The 15476-nt window shown below is 58.9% G+C and overlaps 2 protein-coding genes across 2 annotated transcripts; one reads left to right on the top strand and one right to left on the bottom strand.

The window, feature by feature from the left end:
- The first annotated feature begins 26 nt into the window (after nucleotides 1–26).
- Nucleotides 27–4547, top strand: LAGE3 (L antigen family member 3). The gene is made up of 3 exons (XM_061574122.1): nucleotides 27–190; nucleotides 1544–1678; nucleotides 3650–4547. The coding sequence occupies exons 1-3, from the start codon at nucleotides 168–170 to the stop codon at nucleotides 3798–3800; spliced, it is 309 nt and encodes a 102-aa protein (XP_061430106.1). The 5' UTR covers nucleotides 27–167; the 3' UTR covers nucleotides 3801–4547.
- Nucleotides 4548–4704: 157 nt separating this feature from the next.
- On the bottom strand, nucleotides 4705–12637 carry LOC133356522 (zinc finger protein ZXDC-like). The gene is made up of 12 exons (XM_061574067.1): nucleotides 11773–12637; nucleotides 10612–10768; nucleotides 10044–10330; nucleotides 9479–9631; nucleotides 9176–9254; nucleotides 8796–8926; nucleotides 8056–8241; nucleotides 6651–7468; nucleotides 6374–6464; nucleotides 5773–5906; nucleotides 5537–5632; nucleotides 4705–5104 (listed from the first exon to the last, which is right to left on the bottom strand). Exons 1-12 carry the CDS (start codon nucleotides 12590–12592, stop codon nucleotides 4997–4999), a joined length of 3060 nt encoding a protein of 1019 aa, XP_061430051.1. The 5' UTR covers nucleotides 12593–12637; the 3' UTR covers nucleotides 4705–4996.
- Nucleotides 12638–15476: the final 2839 nt, after the last annotated feature.

Below are 15476 nucleotides of genomic sequence, written 5' to 3'. Positions count from 1 at the left end.
AAATAGGCGCGCACCAATTAAGTTGTCCGTGCCTCCCGGAAAACCGTCGTGGGTCTTTCGTTCCGGCTTCCGCCCGAGTTCCGGGCCGCACGTGGAAAGGCGGCGCTGCTCGAGGTCTCCACGCGCGCCGCTTTGGACCTCCCGCGAGGGCCTCCACCCCCGACACGATGGGCGAGCAGCCGCTGGGCTTGTATCCTTCCCCCGCTTGGGCAGTGGCGAGTACGAGAGAGAGAGCGGTGGTTGCCAATCCACTGCTGGATGAGGGCCTCTTCCCTCCTCCCACGCCTGTGCGGCGGCTAGCTGAGCGCGCCTCGCCACGAGCGTCGTTGCGAGTTTTGCAGCAGGGGGAGCCTAGAAGTAGATGACAACAGTCTGTTATATATATATCATAGTGCGGCACAGACTGCCGTCCCCGGCCCGCAGTGTAGAGGTGATGTACCCCAGTGAGCACAGGGCATGGATCCGGCATCACCCCAGTGAGCACAGGGAGAGATGGCACGGGGCAATTGGTCGCACGCGCATAGCGAGAGGAGTTTTCCTCGACGTGGTGTGCCGGGTGGTGGGAGTACGGGGTGGTCCTTCAAACAGCACGTGTACAGGGTGGTGCTTTAAACAGCACGTGTACAGGGTGGTGCTTCAAGAAACACGTGTACAGGGTGGTGCTTCAAGAAACACGTGTAAACACTTCTCAGGATGTGCAACGATAACACAAGAAGTGTGCCCTCTGGGCTCTGGAGAGACCACCTGTAGAAGATTCCAGGCCCGCGTTGACAATGATGGCGAGAACAAGTGGGGACTCGTGACTTTTTGAAGCTATTAACATCACATTCATGACGATAGTCATATTTGTGTCTAAAACATTGAAGCACTCTTCTGTATGTTCAGAGTGTGCAGACCCGGCTAGAAGCCAGCCCCGAATCTAGAAGTCGCAGGAACGCGCGCGCGCCACCTTCGAATTTCGACGTCGTCTGGCAGAAGGAAGGAAGCGATGGCTTCACATTAGCAGCACTCGTCTGTGAGGAGTGAGTTAACTTTACACCAGGAGCGCAACTCGCGTGGGGGCAGGGAGAGGGGGTCCCTTGGTGGCCAAAGCAATGAGTCGGGGAGGGCGCTTGACAACCACCGTGAAATGTGTTCTCAACAAGAGTGTGAACTAACGACACGTGTGTAAACTAACACGTGTGTAGGATAACAACACGTGTGTAAACTAACACGTGTAAACAGGTGAGTAGACTAACAACACGTGTGTAGACTAACAAGAGTGTAAACTAACAACACGTGTGTAAACTAACACGTGTGTAGACTAACACCACGTGTGTAAACTAACACGTGTGTAAACACGTGTGTGTGTGTAACGATGTGATTAGGGCAGGAGGCGGCCGCGGTATAGAATAATAGCAGCTGCCCAATGTGCGACCGTGCGAGACATGAAATATTGGGACCCCGAGCTGATGTTGTTGTTCCCAACACCGCCTTTGTCTCTCTCGCCCCCCCCACCCCCCCACTGGCGCAACCTTACCGCACCTTAACGCGAGGCCTCCAGCGAGCTGGAGGTGCCGTTCCCGTCGGCCCGCGAGGCGCGCATCGCCTGTGCGGCCCTGAGCGCCGACCCCGAGCCGCGCGGCCGCGGCGTCTCCCGCGTGGAGGAGCTGCGCCTTGGAGGGGCCACCCTGGGCGTGTGGGTGCCGCTCGGGGGTCCGAGTGGGTCGGAAAAGGGTTCTAGTGGGGGTCCTAAAGTGTTCATAGGGGGGGTCCTAAAGTGTTCATAGGGGGGGGGGTCCTAAAGTGTTCCTAGGGGGGTCCTAAAGGGGTTCTAGTGGGGGTCGTAAAGGGGTTCTAGGGAGGTCCTAAAGTGTTCATAGGGGTGGGGGGGTCCTAAAGTATTCATAGGGGGTCCTAAAGTTCCTAGTGGGGGTCCTAAAGTGTTCCTAGTGGGGGTCGTAAAGTGTTCCTAGTGGGGGTCGTAAAGGGGTTCTAGTGGGGGTCCTAAAGTGTTCATAGAGGGTCCTAAAGTGTTCCTAGGGGAGGTCCTAAAGGGGTTCTAGGGGGGGTCGTAAAGGGGTTCTAGTGGGTGTCCTAAAGTGTTCCTAGTGGGGGTCGTAAAGGGGTTCTAGTGGGTGTCCTAAAGTGTTCCTAGTGGGGGTCGTAAAGGGGTTCTAGTGGGTGTCCTAAAGTGGTTCTAGTGGGTGTCCTAAAGTGTTCCTAGGGGAGGTCCTAAAAGGGTTCTAGTGGGGGTCCTAAAGTGTTTCTCGGGGGGGGGGGGGGGGTCCAGGGGAAGAGTGCCGGGCAAATCAGGCGGCCTGTTGTTGTTGTGGTTCTTGGATGTCCCCTGCAAGGAGCAATCGGCAGTCGCGAACTTCTGCTCCGTGTGCTCCGCGCCCCACGGAGTATGGAGCCAAACGCCCGAATCGGTGGTGCCGGGGGAAGGACAACAAACTAACACACAAGTGGTTGTAAAGAAATTAATTTCCAATCTAAATTTAAACGTGTCTAGCTCCATTGGCTTCCTGATACAAATCTGTCAACCCGTAATTTAGTTTACAGGTCCATAGTTTTCAGGTCCATAGGGCGTACAGCCGTTTCAACACGGGCAAAATAATGTTTGTGTCCATTTGTGTTTTTCTCCCTTGTGATGGCACTTTGTAGGATGAACGTTGAGATTTATAAAAGCACGGGGTGACCAATACGGTCTGAATTGGTCTAACAAGGTAGGGCACTGGTAAGGGGTGGACGGGTGCGCTCATATAGAAAGAGGATTCCAGACGGCGCATCTGAACGCGCGAGATGCGGCGACCACCGTCTTTGTTGGATGGCGAGACAAGCCGCGACTGCGAGGATGACCGCGTGATGGTTTACGCTAAACGAGATGTGCGTGTGCCTTTGGGCGATGTGTTCTGTACTGTTGTGGTCCATATTGTGTTGGGTGTCGTGAACTGTCGTATATACGGTGTCGTTTTGTGCTGTGCGCTCTGTACACTGCGATCTATGCTAAGCTGTGTTCTGATGTGTAGTTTTCTACCTGTGCTGAGCTTTACTGCGATGTGCTCTGTATCGTATGTGTGTACTGTGTTGGCTTGTGCCCTACACGTGCTGCGAGTTCAGTGACCCGCTCTCTGTCTGCTGTGTGCGTGTGCTGGCGTGTACTGGCTTGTACTGCGTATTCAGTGGCCCGCTCTGTCTGTTGTGTGCGTGTGCTGGATTGTGCTGGCTTGTGCTGGCGTGTGCTGGCTTGTACTGCGTATTCAGTGGCCCGCTCTGTCTGCTGTGTGCGTGTGCTGTATTGTGCTGGCTTGTGCTGGCGTGTGCTGGCGTATTCAGTGGCCCGCTGTGTGCTGGCTTGTGCTGGCGTGTGCTGGCTTGTACTGCGTATTCAGTGGCCCGCTCTGTCTGCTGTGTGCGTGTGCTGTATTGTGCTGGCGTGTGCTGGCGTGTGCTGGTGTGTGCTGGCGTGTGCTGGCGTGTGCTGCGTATTCAGTGGCCCGCTCTGTCTGCTGTGCTGGCGTATGCTGGCGTGTGCTGGCTTGTGCTTGCTTGTGCTGCGTATTCAGTGGCCCGCTCTGTCTGCTGTGTGTGTGTGCTGTATTGTGCTGGTGTGTGCTGGCGTGTGCTGTGTATTCAGTGGCCCGCTCTTTCTCCGCTGTGTGGTTAGCCGCTGGAGCGCTGCAGAGGCGCGGATCTTGCGCGTCTCCGTCTCCTCGTACCTTGACCACCTCGGCCTCGTGCTGCGCACCATGGACGCGTTCGGCCCACCCCAGCCTGGATCGGCCCAAAACAACTCAGCCCAAAACAACTCTGCCTAGCGCGGGGCTCCCACAACCACTCGCAAGCTCAGCCGTCTTCCCTGCCGGCCCAGGAATAGCCCCGGGGCCTTCCACCTGGGCTGGGATCAGCGTACTCCACCAACACCACCACCACCATACTCTGTTGGCTTAGCCCCTCCCTGCTCCATCTTCCCCTCGCTTCCCCACCATCCTTTATCACTCGAAAGATTTACGTTTACATAATATTGCACGTAGGCATGGGTGAGGTTATCCCAAGCCAACGTAAATAAAGGGTGACCCAGTTATAAACACCCCGCTAAAATATGAAGGTGTTATAGAGATGATCATCTCAAAATTTCGACACGTCTCACACCTATCTCCATCAATGCTACCACTTTCCTACTCTGTTCAACCGTAACAGCTTGCTTCCACAATACTTAGTCACCAGTTGAGAAGAGGGATCATTAGAAACAATGGGGTAGCTATGAATGGATCGCCATGTAATTCCTTTTTTGCACTGGCCTGGTCCACTCATGGAAATACCGCCCAGACTTAGCGCAGTCCAAGCCGGTCCATATACACCTCAGCCCCGCAGTCGAACTAACTACTTTATCACAGATTAGCCCAGCCACACCTGGCAGACAGAGTAACCTCCGCTCAACGCCCAGTTAAACACAGGTAGCACATGGGGGTGCGATTGTCAGGTTTAAACGTCTCCATGTTTCACAGCTGGGATGTGTGCGTGTGTGACCGACGAATTTAAATAAATGACGTGTTACACGTGAATCTGTCCATGCTGCCGCCTTACTATCAGGCGCAGCCGTGTGTCCCTTAAGTACACTTTCCTCTTCGCAATTAAAGGCACGCGTCCTTAAAAAACGTCCGTCCATTTCCCAACATCCTATGTACAAGCGCCCACATATGACCACGCAGATGCACAACACACACGCTCCCCTATACCATCATCTTCGCGTTCTGTACACTTTGTAAACTTGCTCCGTGGAGGTAACCTCTCCACGGGAAGCCCCTTCGCACTTCCCAAGTCCTCTGGGAAGGCAAGCGGCAGGCCTGTGAAGCCCAGACTCGTCGTCGCCCGCCCCACGGGTCTCGTCGGGCGATGCTCTCAGCCTCAAGCGCTGCAGCCGAAGCTCGGCTGACCGCTGTGACGGTGGGTGTCGCCGTGCACTCGGGGTGGGGGGCTGTAGCTGTCGGGTCCGATGGAAGTGATCGAGGGTCTACTCGAGGTCCTGGAGGTTGATGGTGCTTCCCGGAAACTGCGAGCTGCCCGGGTGAATGAGGCCAAAGTCGCCCACCTCCTCGCCTGCAGCGCACGACGCCTGTTCCTGGAATGAGGGGAATACGCACGCTGCATTGGCGCGTGGCCAGCGAGTGTGCAAGGAGTGCAACTGCACCGGGGTCCGTGAAAGTAAACCCAGGCACCGCTGCTGTGAAAAGGGGAGATTTGACGGGGGGGGGGAAGGGGGGGAAGGGGGGACGCTCTCCTCCCTCCCCCCACCATTTTATTTTCTATGTCGGGGCCCATGCCCACCGCACTGACATATCACTGTTCAAACATTGGCAAACGTGTGACCCCCTCCTGTCAACACGGCACCCACATGGCAACGACGTACGTGCACCACCAACGTGAACGTGATCGCTCAAACGCACGTGGCATCCACATCTCTGCCCAAGCGCAGCGGTATCAACTTGACCCCGTCTACAACGCCAACGGGCCCCACCGTGCCCCGCCGCGGTTTCGGCGAGGGTGGCCTCACCTGCAGGATGTGCACGGGGAGGTCCGTGGAGTGCGACGAGTGCGGGCCTTGCGAGCCCAGCCCAAACGACAGGTCCCCCTCGCCGCCTGCCTCGTCCTGCACACATCGCGAGCAGCACCGCACCAACCATGAACGCCACAATACCGTGAGCACCGCCACAATACCGTGAGCACCGCCGCACCACGAGCGTGACAGAACGCGTAGCCGATATGCGTGCCGCGTGCCGCGTGCCATACCTGCAGTATCTGCACCTGCAGGTAGTGCGCGCCGGTGCTACCCGGGTCCTGCAGCGCCAGCGCGCTCGAGTAAGCACCAGTAACCCCGGCCGTGACAGCCCTACTTGACTTGCTCTTCTTCTTGCCAGAAGCCCCTGCCAAGATGTCCCACCGTTGGTATCATCACCAGTGTCATCATCACCACCATCATTGGTGATTGTCAACACGATCATCATTGTCATCATTAATAGCCATCATTGTCATCATTAATATCCATTATCATAAAGTTTATGATGTGTAATTCATTATACGAGAGTGCGGTGGTCTGGCACTTTGCACACTGCGCTATGAACCCAGCGACCTGGGTTCGTGTCCCAGCCAAGGTCAACATCAGCGGCACCCTACTACTGGAAAATAAAGAGGCGTGAATCTGAATCACCATGAAAAAACAAGACCGCAGGTCTGCCTGCAGCGGCACGATCGTGGTTTTAAAGACGCGACATAGGAGACCAAGTTGAGACTGAAATTGTTCTGCTGGGCGACATGGATGTAGCTACACAGGGCGACGATGCAGCCCATGTGCAAGCATCGAGACACAGAACAGCGGTGCCAGGTGCGGTACCAGTGCTGTAGGGGGCGGCACCGATCTTGCGCTTCCTGTGCTTGGCCAACTGCACGGAACGGTAGTCGGTGCGCGCAGAGCCCCCGCTCTCCTGAGCGGACGGACGAGCACACGAGGGCAACACGGACGGACACGTGAGGGCAACGTATAACAATTTTCCACTAGCAAATCCAAGCTGTGCCGGCGAGGTGCTCTTTGCGGAAGGAAGCCAGAACCAAACTGGTCAAACTCTGGGGCCGCAGAAAAAAGTATCAAAAAATAACACACGCGGCCTCACCAGCAGCGCTTGCACCGATGCCAGCGCCACGTCCACCTCCCCTGGACTCAGCGATCCCAGGCCGCAGAACGCCGGTGCGAGTGCCTTGGCCTGCTCCCCCCCTCCCCCCAGCGGCGTCAGCAGCCCCAGCGCTTGGGCTTCGGCGCAAGCGGCGGGAGGCAGCGATGACGGCAGCATCTCGAGGCTCAGCGGCGTGTGGGACAGCGCCACCGAGGATTGGCGCATGGCACACGTGTCGTGGCCGCCCGCCGCCAAAACGGTGCCGGTCTCTGCACCGGCAAAAGAAGGCGGGGGACTCGGCAACTCCGCGCCGAGCGTGGCAGTGGACTCCAGCTTCATGCACAAGCTTCCCAGCAGGCCCGGGCAAATGACACCGGTCGTCTCTGTGCTGGCGGTGGCGGCGGCGGCACCACTTGAGGGCGACGAGGAGACCGCTGGGATCAATCCCTGGTCCTCCACTCCGTGCTGCTGCTGGTGCTGCCGGCGCCGTTCTGCCGGCGCGGCACCGCCCTGTGCCAGGCCCTGCCCAGCCGGTGAACCGCTTCCTCCCGCGCCCCCTCGCTTGGTATCTTGCGGCGAGGTCCGGCACAGGCGCCCGCGAGCACCGCCGCCAATCGCTGTGCCGTCCACCGTGAGTACGTCGTCCCCGTAGCTCGGCGGCGACCCCCCGCCGCTCAGGGGGTCGGAGGTTGCGGTCAGGCAGGAAGAGGAGAGGTCGGACGTCAGCAGCTTGGGGTCGACACTGCCGCCACTGGGGTCATCGTCCGGGTCGCAGGCCGGGACGAGGCAACCGGACTGCTCGAGGAGAGCGAACTGGGCTGTGGGAGTTTGGGACGGGCACACGCGTGGCGACGCCTCATCAATTCACCGCCGGATGAAGGCCTCGCCGCGCCGTGCCGGGTTATGAGGGTGGTTGACTGCACGTCGCCACACTGGGTAGTGCCGGTTGGTCAAGGTTTGAACCCAGGACCAGATATGATTTCACTCGCCACTGAGTCATGGCGAGGACTGGAAGCGAGATCGCCGGGTTTAGAGTAGAGCGCGTTAACCACTGCGCCACCACTCCACCCATCATCGGCCATGGCCAACCCACTGCTGGATCAAGGGTTCCCAAAATCTTGGCCACCTCTCACAATCAAAATATATAATTTAGTTAATCCATATATCTGAAAGTAATAAAACATAACCGTAAAAAATGTGAAATGCGTGCTCGGCTGTGTTGCTACTAATTCAAACATTTTGACGCGTGTATCTCTAACGCAACAACCAATTCCAACGGGAGATTTAACGCAACGCCCGACAGCGCCGACGGCACCCGGTCCCCGGCAAGTCCCGCCGGCGGCGGCACGGGGTGCCCGGTGAGGTGACGCAACGGCGCACAGCGCGCCGCCCTACCTCCACTCACCGGGGCTCACGTTGTGTAGCTTCATCATGTGCGCCTTGACGCTGTGCACGGAAGCGAAGAGCTTTCCGCACGTGGCCACGGGGCACTGCGAGCGCAGCCCTTCGCCGCCCTCGCCGTCGCCGCCGGCACCGTGCTTGCGCGAGTGGACGTAGAGGCTGCTGCGTGCGGAGAAACGGGCGCCGCAGCCTGCGGGGTGGAAAAGACAACACGGCGCGGAGGCACGCCCACTCCAGTCACTCGCTCGCTCGCCAGTGGTCAGTCGCCTCCTTTTCACGCTTCTATAGCTACTACTACCATGGCTACTGTAGCTCATTGATTTCTCCACTTGTAGTTGAGGACACGGTCTCTACCGGACAATTGACCGATTTGTCTCATTATCCTTGCTGCGTTCAATCACCACACTGAAGGTCACAACAACTCACTCACTCATCCACTCACTCGCCCAACCATTCAATCATTCACCCGCTCACTCACCCCTTACTCAACCACTCACTCGCCCAACCATTCACTCATTCACCTACTCGCCCAACCATTCATTCATTCACCTACTCACAAACCCACCCTCTCACCACACTGCGAGTCTTTCTGCTTCTTCCCACGCACTGCCCCACTTTGGAATTCCCCACCCCCATCATCTCTTTTCTCAAACTCTTATAACCTTGCTCCACAGTACAATTACAAAGTTACAGAAACGTTCAACACACGTAGGGCGACTATGGCAGGAACACGTGAACCCTCACCCTGCACGTCGCAGGTGAAGGGCCGCGTGCCCGAGTGGGTGATGGTGTGGCCCTTGAGGTGCTCGGCCCTCGTGAAGGTCTTGCCGCAACCCGGCTCCCGGCACGCGAACCTCCGCTCGTCGGCGTGCTTCCTGGTGACGCACGCCGGGGGACGGTGGGGTGGGGGACGGTGGGGTGGGGGACGGTGGGCGGGCAGCATGCGCTCGGGCTGTCGTGACGTGGTAATGCGACGACGACACGCAGACCCCATCCAAATCCAACGCTTTGTGCCAACGATGAGAAAAGCTACCACACCAGAAAAACGCGGGCGGGCTGGAAAACAAATCGAACGACGGACAGCAAAGGGTGCCGAAACATTTGAAAGAAAGATGCGCACCCACCTCTTGTGACGCAGCAGCTTGGACATGCAGGTGAACGTCCATCCACAGCCCTCGTGCTCACAGGTGAACGGGCGCTCACCTGAACAACAACAACAGGTGAGGTTAGCGATGTGATGTACAGAATCAAAACATTTATACTAGAAGGAAGCCGATGAAGCACTTTTTTTACAGATGTCCAGTAGTGCTGCGTTCTCAAGCGTGGTGTTGGTGACGCCATTGCCGGTGCTGCTGCCGATGCTGCCGGTGCTGTTGGTGGTTTGGCGTGCCCCCCACCAACCCACCCCACCGTGCGCCGGCGCTCACCGGTGTGGCTGCGCAGATGCAGCGTGAGGCGGCACGCCTTGTCGTACGTCTTCCCGCAGCCCGGGTAGGAACACACAAAGAGCTCGCGCGCGCGTGCATGCGAGCGCCGGTGCGCGCCCAGTGCGTTCGCCGTCGAGAAGGTCTTCTCGCAGCCTGCCGGGGCAATGGACACCACGTGGTTAAGACGTGGTCGAGGGGGAGCCGGCTGCCCCGTATCCCTCGGCCACACTGGCCGGCTAACGCCACATGCATACTCCGATAGCCACATCTACGGCCACACCATCGGCTACATTGTCACCTTCACAAACACTGGCAGAGCACGTGAGCGACAGCGCCAAAAGCCACACAACCAACTACATAGCACGTGCACACCACTGACTACACACCTGTCACACACAGCAGACATTCCCGCAGGCATACGCCATCAACCACTCCCTCTTCCGGGCTCACCGTGCCGACAATTGCCTCCCAGTCCCTCATTGGCCACACTGTCACCCACATATCCCAAGCCACAGCGGCCGCACTTCCCTCTGACCACACCACACTGGCCGTCTCGCCGTCGCACCGGGGAAGTCGCACAGGTGCGGGCGGCGAGGCTCGGCGTGGACGCGTTGGTGAGCAGCGAGGCGTGCCGGCGTCGCGAAGGCGGCGCCGCAGAGGAGGCAGGCGGGCGCGCCGGTGACCCCGGCGCCGTGCGCGCGCCGGTGTGCCTTGAGGTTGTAGACGGTGGAGAAGCGCTTGCCGCAGTCGGCCTCCTCGCACACGAACGGACGCTGCTTCTCATGTGAGACGAAGTGCCGCTTCAGCTTGTACGATGAGGTGAAGGACCAGCCACAGTCGTCCCACGTGCACCTGCGTTGTGGATGGTTTGACGGGCGCATGAATTAGAACAGGAAAGGAACTCATCCTTTTGTGCATTATGCAACAAAAACAATAACCCTCCAGTATTTCATAAAGCACTGCATTGTAGTCCTCACCGCGTTAAGTTTTTAGCGATTTTAGAATTTTCCGCCCACACTTTTGTTGACAGGCCGTGTTAAGCGACAATAATTGTATTGACATAAACCGAGATCAACCGAAATGAATTGACGCGCCGCTCTGTGGGCGAGCTGCCGACTCGTGGCGGCACTGACCTGTAGGGGCGCCCGTAAGTGTGCGCCATCATGTGCACCTGCAGCTTGCGCATGCTGCTGTATACGCTGTGGCAGCAGTCGACGGTACACGGGAACTCCTGGCCATTACAGTGCTCGTCATCCTCCTCCTCTTCCACCTCCGCTGCGTCTCCCCGACCTGCACATAGCAGAACCACAATGACAAAGATCCCCCGTATAGTCTTCACAGACTATTGGGGCGAGTGCTGTTAGCAAGTAGCACCTATGAAGGCCGGCACAGCATATGAGGGGGTGGGTGGCCAGCACTAGGCCCTTTGTCGCCCTCTTGGAGATGTTTAGTACACACTCCACCAGGTACTCATTTGAGGTTGAGTCGACCTAGTAGAGGCCCAGGACCGGTTCAGATAATGATCAGCGGTGTGGGTGGCTGTGAACGGGAATGGAACTCGGGTCGCTGGGTCTGTAGCGCACCAGGCTAACCGCTGCTTCCACTGCAGGATGTGTGTAATCCAAATTGTATAATGGAGAGGTCCTTTTTAAGCATTTTTTCAGCATCACTGGCAAATAGCAGTTATGTTGCATGACTTGTGGTCGTGTCGGGACTTGCTGCATACAATTTGCGTTATAAATCAAACTTAAATCATTAACTTTTTTCAGCTTTGGGGTAGAACATAATACCCAACGGTGTAGAGAAAGGCGCTCAAGTTCGGAATCGAACCCAGGCCCTTCTTTTGCTGCGAGGCTGAAGTGTTACCACTGCATCACCCTACCGCCCCACGTCATGATCGCTGTTATCTCCTGATGGACACATGACAGGCTCAGAGTGTGAAGGGTGACCCGCGTGGACACGCTGCCTGTGGGTTCCCACGAAGCAGATCCACGTGGTCTTGTGCTACAACCGAGCCTGGAACTCATGCCCAATCAATGGTATGGGCAACTTCATGTGACTTTAACCTCCCCTCCCCCGACGACACCTTGACCCCAATCCTCCTCACTCCTTGAACTCAGTCCTGAATGCTGGACACCAAACCTGGATCCTTAACTCTCTAATCCTGTCTACTTGACCTCAGCCCTGGATCCTTCACCTCAGTGCTGGACCGGCTGACCCCAGAACTTCAGCCCCGTAGCCCCGTCGCGCGATCCAGACCCCTGCACTTGCCGAGGGTCCCACAAATCCCCTACCCGTCACGGCGAGCGTGCAGTCTCCGTCAGCAGCCAGGCGGCAGTCGGGTGAACGACCGAGGCGCTCTCCCCCGTCCGCAGGGTCAACCAGGCCGCCCGGCGGCCCCTTGGGGACCCCGTCACTCCCTCCATTAGCGGGCCGCGAGCCCCCTTCACTGTCCTGCCGCATGGCCTCGGCGCCGCTGCTCCCGCCGCCCCTGTCGGCGGCCGCGTCCAGGTCGACGATGAGGCACGCGTCTCCCACCACGGCGAACAGCGCCTTGTCCTCCTCCCCCACGGGGGCCCCCCCCTGCGGCGGTGGCTCCCCCTCCGCCACCCCAGCATCGACCAAAGCCAGGGTCGGGTCTGAACCCGGGTGGCCGAACGGCGCGGCGGAGGCCGCGGAAACGACGCCCGCCACTCTGGCCTCGTCCGACGGCCAGACGGGGTGAGGCACAACATCGCCACCACTGGGGTCGCAGTTTGCCGGGTCTCGAACACAGGTGGTCCCGTCCGTGGCATAGGGCGTGGGGATCACGCTGCTACTGATAACACTGCTGTCGGTGAGGCCGATCATGCCGCTACAGCTGCTGCTGAATGTGTTGACCCCCGTCCATGGGTGCGCCGCTGTGTTGGAGCTGTCAGGTGACACGGATCCACGGAAGAGAAGGGAACCAACCCTCTCCACTCCCTCTGCTCGTTCCACCTCCACACTCTCCGCTCTCTCCAATCCACGCACTCCATCCTCCGTGCTCTCCACTCCAAAATCTTCCATTCTCAGTTCCGCTACTTTCTCTGCTCCATCCCCCTCAATCCTCCCCATTCCCTCTAGCTGGACCATGCCGTCCAAGCCCTCCTCTATTCCTACTCCGTCTCCTCCTCTCACTTCCACACCCTCAGTTCCCACCCCTTCCAACCCCAACCCATCCACTCCCTCCAATCCAACACCGGCCATTCCTTCCGCTCCCTCCACTCCCCCCCTCTCCAATTCCAATCTGTCCACCCCCTCCCCTTCGTCCACTCCCCCGACTCCCTCCAGCAGCAGTGGTCCTCCCAGCTCGAGCCCGGGGCCCATCTCGTCCGCACTGGGTCCCACGATGCTGAGAACCACGTACAGCTGCTGCTGGTGGTGCTGCTGCTGGTGGTGCTGCTGGTGCTGCTGGTGCTGGTGATGATCCCCCGCCTCAGCTCCCTCTTGGGACCCGTCCTGGGACGCCGCCTGGTCTCCGAGGACTCCCAGATCGTCCCCTCCATCGCACTCGCCGACCCGGGTGCCGCACAGCTCGGCGCTGATGATCACCGGAAGGCTGATGGTGCCGGAGGCCGGGCCGAACACGGAGGGCACGGCCAGCATGAGGGGTCCCGAGGAGGGGCAGGGGGACACGGGGAGACACGGAGACAGCGGAGGACGCGGCGGGGACGCGGGTGGAAACGGGGACCTGGAGGAGGGACACGGAGACACGGGCGGGCCCGGGAGACACGGGGACATGGGGGTACACGGGGACATGGGGGTGCCGGGGAGACAAGGGGATGCGTAGGGACAGGGGGACTTGGGGGATCCCAGGGGACACGATGATCCAGAGGGGCACGGAGACACCGGGGGACCGGGGAGACACGGAGACAGGGAGGCGCACGGGGATACGGGTGGACCGGGGAGACACGGAGATACGGGGGGACACGGGGACATGGGGGGACACGGAGACACGGGGGGACACGGGGACATGGGGGGACACGGAGACATGGGGAGACACGGGGACATGGGGAGACACGGGGACATGGGGGTACACGGAGACGCAGGGAGACAAGGAGACACTGGGGGGCAGTTAGATACAGAAAGACATGGAGACACGGGGAGACACGGGGACACTGGGAGACACGGCGACGCGGGGGGGCAGTGAGACATGGAGGGACAGTGAGACGCGGGGGGGCAGTGAGACGCGGGGAGACACGGAGACACTGGGAGACAAGGCGAAGCGGGGGGACACTGAGACACGGGGGAACACGGGGACAGGGGGAGGCACTGAGACACGGGGAGGTCCGGGGACATGGGGAGACACTGCGAGACAGGAAAACACTGTGAGACAGGGGGACAGGGGGAGACAGAGAGACACTGAGACACGGGGGGACAGGGGGAGACAGGGAGACACTGGGAGACAGGGAGACACTGAGACACGGGGGGACACTGAGACACGGGGGGACACTGGGAGACAGGGAGACACTGAGACACGGGGGGACACTGAGACACGGGGGGACAGGGGGAGACAGGGAGACACTGAGACACGGGGGGACACTGAGACACGGGGGGACAGGGGGAGACAGGGAGACACTGAGACACGGGGGGACACTGAGACACGGGGGGACACTGAGACACGGGGGGACAGGGGGAGACAGGGAGACACTGAGACACGGGGGGACACTGAGACACGGGGGGAGAGGGGGAGACAGGGAGACACTGAGACACGGGGTGACACTGAGACACGGGGGGACACTGAGACACGGGGGGACAGGGGGAGACAGGGAGACACTGAGACACGGGGGGACAGGGGGAGACAGGGAGACACTGAGACACGGGGGGACACTGAGACACGGGGGGACAGGGGGAGACAGGGAGACACTGAGACACGGGGGGACACTGAGACACGGGGGGACAGGGGGAAGTCACGCAGCGCCGCCCCGAAGCCCAGGGCTCCCCGTGCGCCTCCATCTTGGGCTCCCGCTTGCGAAACCCGGAATGGGTTCCACGGCGCGGATCCTGGATCGTGCGCGGATCCTGGGCTGGACGTGGAACTCGGACCGGAGTGCGGACTGGAGCGCGGTGCAGACTCGGGGCTTTGTGCAGATTGGTGCAAGTGTCGTGACGACGCCGTCGCCACACGTGGGTCTCGCGGGGCTTTGATCAGGACGCGAGCCGAGCTCGAGGCCCGCGGGCTTCGTTCTTGATGCGTGAACTCGTCCCCTCCCCCTTGTGCTTATCCCCTTTTATACCTTCCGAGCCAGCCCTCTCTCGTGCCCGTCAACCCCTTGTCAGTGCCCTACCTGATTACAGACCAATTCAGACATTAATGGTCACCCCGTGCCCTTTATAAATCTCAACGTCCATCCTACAAAGTCCCATCACAAGCGAGAAACACAAATAAATAGACACAAACATTGTTTTGCGTGTATTGAAACGGCTGTACGCCGTATGGACCTGAAAACTCAAATTCCCTGTACAAGAATACGGGGTAAACCGTGTGGGTTGACGGGTCTCTTGTCTGGAAGCTCTGATCACCCCACTTCATCCAATCCTCGACCTCCTCGTCTAACGGTTATCAACCGTCCTCCATAAAGTCCACCCTCGCTTCCCGCTTTTACGTTTTTAATCTCTCCTCCAATCGCTTCTAAACCTCGCCTCCCCACCAATCACTATTGAGGCCTCCATGCGCCAATCGGAGGCCTTGTTTGACTTCCTGACTGTCCGTTTGCACGTACTGTACACTTGTGTTAGGTGAGTGGTCTGTTGTTTCGGTCATTACATTACCCCCCCCCCCCCCCCCGGGAGGGAAATGATCAACCCAACAGACCAGGAAAAGCCAAGGGGAAATCAACCCACCAAAACTTGATGATGTTTTTACAATGTGTCCTTGTGTGGTGTGAGCATTTTTGCTGCACGGATTATGCACCTCCTACATTTAGTAAATAACAGCAACAACAGATTATGGGAACAATGGGGTGCAACAATCCCC

The sequence above is a fragment of the Lethenteron reissneri genome, chromosome 54 (genome assembly GCF_015708825.2).
Source record: "Lethenteron reissneri isolate LAM-NWPU_2019-01 chromosome 54, ASM1570882v1, whole genome shotgun sequence".
NCBI classification, from domain to species: Eukaryota; Metazoa; Chordata; class Hyperoartia; order Petromyzontiformes; family Petromyzontidae; genus Lethenteron; species Lethenteron reissneri.
The sequence above is the reverse complement of the archived record's forward strand: the minus strand, read 5'-3'. Positions and strand labels throughout refer to the sequence as shown.